The 9,402-nt window shown below is 41.4% G+C and overlaps 1 protein-coding gene across 1 annotated transcript in view; it reads left to right on the top strand.

Annotated features, from left to right (window-relative positions):
• The first annotated feature begins 3,765 nt into the window (after positions 1-3,765).
• The window catches only part of LOC145394634 (tyrosine-protein kinase Mer-like), a 139,998-nt gene continuing 134,361 nt past the window's right edge, over positions 3,766-9,402 (top strand). Inside the window, exon 1 of the mRNA XM_080268416.1 lies at positions 3,766-3,862. Coding sequence (XP_080124542.1) covers positions 3,766-3,862 — 97 coding nt within the window. The remainder of the gene's footprint in view (positions 3,863-9,402) is intronic.

Genomic DNA, 9,402 nt, shown 5'->3' with positions numbered 1-9,402 from the left:
GGCAGAAAACAATGAAGTGTAGTGTGCAAAATATATTAGTGATGAAGACATGCTACGAAGCCTCCTATGCCACCTGGAATACGGCCTCAAATCTGTGGGTCCCTTGGTTGGCTCATGCATTAAGAGTGAACCTGACTGGTGGCCAAGGTTTCAGGTTCCAGTGCTTGACCGGGGTGTGAAAAAAGAGCACAGCGACTGACTTCAGGCGAGAGTTTTGGGGAGAAGCTGATCGTGTCTGTGATATCCAGTGAGGCTTCAGTATTAACAAAGTGTGTAAAGAAGCAGGTGGTGTCTACACGGCACATGTTGATGAAACATTAGTTATTCTATTGACGAAAAAGACCAAAACTCTGCGATGTTCACTGATCACTTTATTACACAGTACGGAGTCCGGTGTTATGAGAATGTGCACGGTTGAGGGCGTGTAATTTTTCTGTGTTAATATGAAGAGGTATTACAGCTGATTCAACGACCAAGCACAAAACTTTGTGATATCCTGCGATCATTTCAGCAAATATGGATCTCCGTGTTATTACAGAGTGTATAGTAGCAAGCAGTATCAACACTGTACACTGATAAACCACTACTCTTTAGATCAGAGGTTCCCAAGCTCTTCCATGTCATTCCCCACATTCACCAGAAAATTATTGATGTTCCACCCCTCTCTTCAACTCCCAAAGGGGGAAATTCCCCTTCTGAGAGTTATTTTAAATGACTACTAGATCCCAGAGTTATTCACCTCCATTTGGTGAATAACAACAAGAACTCTAGCAATAATATGGAATTTTTACAAAGTTTTGGGAAAATTATAGATTTTTTTATTTCTTTGAAGCCTGATAATCATCTGAGGACCAACATTCTGACCTTACCGTTACAAAGAACAAACTAAAAGTAAAAAAGCATTTGGACATAAAATCTATCAAATCTGTAACCAACAACACATAAAAAATAACTATTTTGGACATTCTGCCTTATCTCTTCCTCCCCCTCCCCCAGAAATGTCCAGATTTCCCTCTGGGGGGATTTCTTCCAATTTGGGAACCTCTGCTGTAGACAGTTATAATTATCTGGACAATCACGAACAAAACTCTGAACTATTCTACGTTCACATCAGCCCATATCGAGACCTGTGCGTTATCAGAGTGTGCACAGTAGCAGGCGGTGTCAGCAAGGTGTATTCCCTCCTGTGCATGCTGATGAAGGGATGAAGAGAGGAGGGGGAGAGGTGGGCGTCGGGGTAGCACTGTGGCGGCGGCTGGTAGTGTGCTGGTGGCAGTGGTGGTGGCAGGGTGCTCTCACTCCCTCACTCCAGCCTCTCGTCCCCCTCTCTCTTGCACTCGCACCCGGCGGCAGCATCTCAACACTCGCTCCAGGTTCCTTTCCTTGGGTGCACTAAGTATTACTGATGAAAATTTTCTCGCCTAGACAAAATCGTCGGGTGATCAAGCGAACTACTGTAGCCCTCTGACTAGTATAATTTATCTCGACTGAAGAAAATCGTCGAATATACTTTTTACCCGACTTCTGTTATATCTCAACTGAAGAAAATCATTGGGAGCTCATGCAAATATACTGTACTTTTAGTTAACTCTCAGACAGCTATGATTTATCTCATCTGAACAAAATCGTTGGGTGATCAAGCGAATAAGTACTCTTGAGTGGTGGGGTTTCGCTCAGCTGGACAAAATCGTCTGATGTTAACCTGAATAATTCCTAGTTGTACCAAACAAAGGGTAGTCATGATAATTTTGTTCAGCCTTTGACCACCAAGATTTATATCGACTAAGCAAAATCTTCTAGTGTAGTGTAAATAAAATATCAAAGAGCATCGGCAGCAGCGTAAGAGGTAAATGGTTGGAACTCGAGATTTGAATTTACGTACTCTTCACTAACACCATCAAGTACTAAAGCGCTCTCCAAAACACTTAAAAACTTATGAGAGCAACAAGAATGAAATTAAATTGACGTAATAGTATTGAGGGAGTTGAAAACTATTGGATCTCATTTTTCGATTTTACATTTAGTATACGTGCTTGATTGTAAGATTTTTGTACCATACAGTAAAGTTCTTAAGCTGTAACTTTTGTGACTGCAACTTGATGGATTTAGAATGATAACTGATTACAGTATGAAAATTATGCACGAAAAAGGGATGAAAATGTATCTGAATATTACTGCACACTTCTCAGAATGAAAATTGTAACATTGAGTGAGGTTAGTGTCACTCAGCATTGCAAATATTTAATCAAAAGCCATTGGGGGAAATATATGACCCAACCGTGTTCGAGTTTGAATCTGGTGTCATCATTCCCAAGATAATAATAATAATAATAATAATAATAATAATAATAATAAACATTTCCTGCAGACAAGAAACATTGTAACCCCGAACCTGTGTCTATAAACATCGGACACATGACGCTACTGAGCCATAATGGTGAGCGAATGTGATGGTAACTGGGAAGACAAGGTGCTGGCGGACTGAGCAGGGACGGTGTGGAGGCGACTGTGATGCTGCTGAGTCAGGTGCGGCACTGCTGAGTCAGGTGTGAGGTGTGACACTGAGGCATTGCAGAGTTAGGTTGGGCACTGCTGAGTCGTATGTGACCTGTGACGCTGATGAGTTAGGTGTGAAGTACGGCGTGAGGCACTGCTGAGCCAGGTGTGAGCTGCGGCACTGCTGAGCCTGGCGTTGACTGGTCTGGTAATTCAGGTGTGTGGTGCGGCACCGCTTGGGGCCGACCGTCACACCAGCCTTAACTCACAAACAAGATTTAGAACCTGGCATAAAGCAGAGGCGAGGGTGGTGAAGGAGTACTAGCCAGCCAAGGAAGAGGAAGAAGAAGAAGAAGAAGAAGAAGAAGAAGAAGAAGAAGAAGAAGAAGAAAAAGTAAAGAAAAAGAAGAAAAGGAGAAGGAAAAATAGAGAACGAAGAAGAAGAAGAAGAAGAAGAAAGAAGGGAACTGATACCCATCGCCTAAACAAGGTTCATTTAGGCAATTATTATTTTTTTTTTTTTTTGCTTAGTGACATTATTAGCCTGGAATTTCGAAGTGCAACAGTCGAAGTTACACCCAGGTCCCTAACTCTACTGCTGAGTGAACAAGGAAGGAGACAAATCCACTTTGTCTAAGAGACTGACCGGCCTCCAAATCGAACTCGGGACCATTCAGTTGCGGGCTGGATACGCTAACCAATGCATCACTAACTCAGTAAAATAAGACTGAACATTGGAAGCGGTAATATAAAAGTGGTAAAATGTACACTGATTAGAAGGACTAAGACTTAGGGAACACTGGGCAGAGAGAATTAAGACTTGGGAGGCACTAAGCAGAAAGAAGGAAGCACTGAACTGAAATATAGACTTGAGAAGCACTGAGGTGAAAGATTTGGAAGCACTGAGCAAAAAAGAAATAAGACTTGAGAAGTAATGAGCACAAAGAAATAAGACTTTGGAAGCACTGAGCACAGAGGAGTATAGACGTGTGAGCAGAGAAAAATAAAGATTAGGGAAGCACTGAGCAGAAAGGAACAGACTTGAGAAGCACTGAGCAGAGAGAAATAGACTTGGGAAGCACTGGGCAAAAAGAGGAAAGCACCAAATAGATAGAAATAAAGACAAGGGAAGCACTGAGCACATAAAGACTTGGGAAGCACTGAGCATAAAGACAAACACAGGACGCATTGAGCAGAGAGTAGGAACCACAAAGGCACAGGTGATAAGGAGGCACTGAGCAGCTAAAGATAAAGTGAGGCCTGTGCAGCATGTGTGGGCGGGGTGAACGGGCGGCGGCGTGGGCAGTGTGGGCGGGTGTTACGACCGCCCTCGCTCTCCTGCCGCCTACATGTGGACAGCACAGAGGTTAGTCATTAATATAGTCTCCCTTCCTCCCTCTCTCTCTCTCTCTCTAATTTATTAAGTGAACTATCTCTAAAACCACGAACCTGGCGAGAAATCAAGCCAGAAGCACAGCCCAACTAATCCGGGGTGCGGTCTTTAGTCCCGCCAAACAGAGTCGTCCACGAGAAAGAATGAACAATTAACTAGATTGGCTGGAGTCAAGTGTCTGGTGGGTCCTGTGCAGAGAGTTTTATTTTAACAGGAAATTTCTCACCTTTTTTTAAACGTGAAATAATTCCTCCGTGGATAAAACGTGAGTTGTATAAAGGTATATAGAAATGTATAAAGATGTTGTATGAAAATGTTGTAGTTGTAGAAGAATGCGCTTATATGATTATGGAATGCCCTTTTTTTTTTTTTTTTTGTGTCAAGAGTTCTCGTGTGGGTTGAAAAGACTGATTATCTCTCTCTCTCTCTCTCTCTCTCTCTCTCTCTCTCTCTCTCTCTCTCAGACCTACCTACCTTCATCTTTTTTCCTCGCACCGCTCTCTCATTTCTTCTGTCTGTCTGTCTGCCTGTCTGTCTGCCTTTTGGTCTGTCTGTCTGTTGGTCTGTCTGTCTGTCTGCCTGTCTGCCTGCCTGTCTGCCTGTCTGTCTGTCTCTTCTACCTAACTCTTTTTCCCCTCCATCTCCCTCTTTTTCTTGTCCATCGCATCACACCCTCTTTTCTCGTATAGCGAAGGACACTGCCTAACACTTCTTCAATACTAATTTCTTTCTATATGTCGTTCGTTAATGATCAAAGGTATCTTATTTAATGTTATTTATGTTATTTATCGTTTTTAATGCCAGTGTTAAGATGCTGGAAATAACATACGAAGAAATAACCATGTGTAATTTCAAGGATAAGTCGCAAAAGGAGAGGTGTTAGACAGTTTGTTACTCCTACGGGAACACGACGCCTAATCCTCTTTCTTTCTTTTTTCATCACCTTCTTTTTTAGTTCACCTTTTTTCCTCTTAGTCTTCTTCCTCTTTTTTTCCCCCCCAATATTACCCAGTTTTCTGCTCTCCTTTTTCCCCTTCTTACATAATCTTCCTCCTACTTTTTCCTTACCTCTTTCTTTCCTCCCTTTTTAATAAGACTGTCTTTCTGTTTATTAGTTGATATTTTCTCACATTTTCTTCGTCCCCTCTTTCCACCCCCCCTTCTTTTTCCTTGTACAACACTGCCTATTCTCTCGCCTAGTCTTTCACCAATTTTTCTCTTGTTTACCTAATCTTTCAGTTCTATTTTTTGCATCTTTTTCCTCCTTTTACTGTGCATCTCGTCAGTTTCCTCACCTAGTCCTGCTTTTCCTACTCTTCGTTCTCTCTCCTCTTTTCCTTCTTACATAGTCTTCTCCATCTCTCTCCTCTCTTTCCTCCCTCCCCCTCTCTCTCTTTCCAGTAGTCTTCTCTCTTCTCTTTTCTCCCCTTACCTCACGTTTTCCCTCCATCATCCTCTCATCCCAGCAGTCTTCTTCCTCCTCTCTTCTCTCATTACCTAGTCTTCTCACCTCCCCTTCTTCTCTCTCTCTCTCTCTCTCTCTCTCTCTCATCCACGTCTAGGCAGATCGTAACCCGTGAGGTAGTGACCAATCAGCTAAGGGCTCAATGTTCACCAATCAGGATCACGCCCTGGGATCCTATTTATAAAGCATCTGAACTAATTTTCACGAGAAATAGGTCTTCACAAGTTAAAAAATATTATAAATTGTTCAGTTCTTGAATTTATAAATGATCTGAATCCATTTACAACAGAGGCAAGTCTCCATACGTGATATCATGTCACAGATCGTTCTATTTTCGAAATTATAAAGGATCTGATGCAATATACAGGATAAACAAAACTTTATAAATGAAATAGTATCACAAATCATTCTGTTTTTGGAAACTATAAAGGATCTGAGCCAATAAATAGGATTAATAAGTCTTTATAAATGAAACGGTATCGCAGATCATTCTTTTTCGGATTTAAAAAGAATCCTAGCCAATTTACACGATGGACAAGTCTCCGTAACACTTAGGGTACATGTTATCACAGATCTTCCTATTTTTTCGTGTTTTGTGTCATTATTTTTTTACTCTAATTTTACGTGAAAGTGATACGAACTAATTTGAACGATAACAAGCCTCTTATCAGGTATTCATTGTCGCAGGTCGCTTTGTTTTTATTTATTTTGCTTGTGAAGTATGATCTTACCCTTTACAAAAAAAAAAAAAAAAAAAAAAAGCCATCATAACAATTAACAATAAATGCAGATAATTTTGTTTTTCGCATTGTCTCCACTTTTCACTCAGATTGGATTGTGTCGTTAATAGCCACCCTAATTTGACTGAAATATCCTTATCAATTTAAAGGCCAAATAATTCTTCAAACATTTAGTTATTAACACAGTTCGTTTTGTTTTTAATATTTTCTGTCTTTAATATTAAACTGTAATTTGACTGTACAGAATTTGGTAGCTGCATGGGTGAAGGGAAAGGTCCAATAGTAGATTGCCTTTTTTTTGCAATGTCTTTTAGTATTTAGTGTATTTAAGTATGAGGTGTTTGCTAGGTGTATTTGTGAAGGCAACGGCGTGCACGAAATATATAATACAAACTGAAGCTTATGAGATCACTCTCTATCTTCTTTTAATATATCCAAATTTGATTGCGAAGTTTGTTGTAGGTATATGAATGAAGGGAAATATACAACATATACAAACAATCTTTTATCCACCTGAAGCTTAGGGGAGTTTATATATATATATATATATATATATATATATATATATATATATATATATATATATATAATTCTATTTTTCTTTGACTTAAACTGTTTATAGTACTCCTTGATTATTCATTCATCTTCGTTTTTACGAAAGAATGATAATAAATCTGAAAAGAAAGAAAAAGAGAAAGAAGAAAAAGGAATGGAAATTCAAGCAAAGTGAGTTCTGATAGCAACTCACTCTTCTATATTACAAAACCTGGCTAGGATCCTCTTGGGATCCTAGTTGTAGAGTCTATAACTACGATCCTTAGTGGTGCTCGTTTATGGCTCCCTTTCGGCTGGTTGCTCTCACACCCTCAGTAACTTACGCTCGCACCGCCTCTCCCACACAGCCTCAAGGGCGAAATTAAATGCAGGCTTATTCCCTGGCACGTTTTAAGCCCGTTCCTGCAGAGTGGGCTTGAGTCAGGCGCCGGGATTAATTGCTGCTTGCAGGAGTTTTATGGTGCTCGAGACACCTTCACGCGGTGGCATCGGTATCACTCGGTGGCTCCCTTGCCTGGTTATAAGAACTTCCCTCAGTTCCCTCCTCATCGTACTAAGGGAGAAGGAGGACTACAGGAAAAGGCTGGGGTCCGACGGGTTCACGTTCACATGGGCTTAGGGTTCCAACTACTACTACTACTACCACTACTGCTGCTGCTACTACTACTATTATTACTACTACTACTACTATTACACTTATTATCATCATCATCTCAGTATTTCTCACTAAAACAGGGCTGGTACTAAATGATGAGCTGGATCAAATGAACTGAGTCTGTACACAATAATTATTACCCATCATCATTATCACTATCATAACCCACCTAAAATGGAGTGAGCTATGGATACTATAAAACATGGCTCACTGATTAATAAATGCTGAACTGATGTCCATTACAGAGTTTGTTTCAACATCATCATCATCATCATCATCATCTACACCACTACAGAATGAGATTGGGACTACACAACGAGGTGAATTACTCCTTTCCACAGGACTATGTAATCATCATTATTTTCTTGCTCTTCCTTGGCTGTATATTTCAACTCTGGGGAGAGAATCATTAATGATTTAGCTCTCAGTAATCACCTGTCTTAGAAATGGACTCTCCTAGGCTGAGTGAAATCGTCTGGGGGTAACAAGAATAATAATGAATGGGGTAATTGCAACATACTGTAATTTGTACAACGTGAGCTGGTATCCGGGGTTGTAGTAGCTGCAGTACGAGGATCATCTCAGTGTGAACCCAGTGGACTGCTGGCTGAAGTTACCCATCTCGTGCAGCCCACCACCCTCTTTCCTGGGGGATAGGGAAGGAGTTGAAGGATGTTTGTATAATCGGGGAGCTCCACCATCTAAGTTATATCAGTGCCACTACATGAAGGCCTCCCTCTCCAGCATTATGGGGTGTCGATTTCTCATACTCGTGAGCCATAGTCTGAGCTCAGTATTTACCACTACCACTGGCTGAAAGGAAGTCGCAATAACCAATGTTTCAAAAGGAATTAAGGCTTGTTGTTGGTACTTTAGGGTATTTTTAGGCAGCGCTAGTAATTTTAGCACCATGAGCTATTCTTTGCGCAGTCTGACAGTGTTTCGAACTGCCACTTTAACCCTGGATCCTCGTGCGTTGTGAATTTCTGGCTACAACTTCTCCTCGCAAAAAACAAGGGGAGAAAGTGAGTAGAAGTATGGCCACGAGTGTACAGTAACAATACAAAGGGAGAGGGTGCGGTAGTTAGCGTGGTGGGTAGAGTGCATGTGTGGACTGAAATGGGTGGAGGCAGTGGGTGGAGTGAAGGGGTGGATGGAGTGATGGGTAGTGAGAGTGGAGGGCGGAGTGGGTGTGTGGTTTGGAATGGATAGAGGTAATGGATGAAGTAAGGGTATGGATGATGGAGGTAGTGCATGGAGTGAGGGGGTGGATGAGGATTTTTTTTTTTTTTGCGAGGAAGAAGGAACCAAAGGCCGCGAGCCCGTAATTATTGTTCCTTCCAAGAGAAAAACAAAATACAAGAGAGAGCCAAATTCAAGATCCGATCATTTCGAGATGCCTGGACACACTGCGTTTGAAAGACTGGAGATCATAGGAAGCAGGAAATACAGACAGTGGGAGACAGTTCCAGAGTTGACCTGTTGCATAAATGAAAGACTGGGAGTAACGGTTAAGTCTTGCATTAGAGAGATGGACAGAAAAGGGATGAGAGTTTGCTGCTAGACGGGTGCTACATGCCCGTCGTAGAGGAGGAGGAATGCATGCAGACAGTTCAGAGGAGCAGTGACCATTGAAGCAGCGATAGAAAAGAGATAAAGATGCAACAGTGCGACGAAGAGACAGAGGTTGAAGGGAGTCAGTAAGAGGAGGAGAGTTAATGAGACGAAAAGCCTTTGACTCCACCCTATTGAGAAGAGCTGTGTATGGGGAGCCTCCCCACACATGAGAGTTGTACTCCACACAGGGGCGGATAAAACCTCTGTATAGAGTCAACAATTGTGCAAGGGTAAAGAAGGAACGGAGTCGGCTTAGCACACCTAATCTCTTGGAAGCAGATTTTACAAGAGATGTAATACGATCTTTCCTAGATAAGTCCCGAGTAAATGAAACCCCAAGCATGTTCAAGGATGATGCAGGATTAAACTGAATATCATTAAACATTAGTGGGTATACCTGCGGAATATTTTGTCGGGTTGATAGGTGTAAAAACTGAGTCTTTGATGCATTAAACCAACCAGATTATTTTAACCCTGGATA

This window comes from Coenobita brevimanus, chromosome 28 (genome assembly GCF_032717465.1).
Source record: "Coenobita brevimanus isolate Jiangsu-jjx chromosome 28, ASM3271746v2, whole genome shotgun sequence".
Classification (NCBI taxonomy): domain Eukaryota; kingdom Metazoa; phylum Arthropoda; class Malacostraca; order Decapoda; family Coenobitidae; genus Coenobita; species Coenobita brevimanus.
Note: the sequence above shows the minus strand (reverse complement) of the source record. Positions and strands in the feature narration are given on the sequence as shown.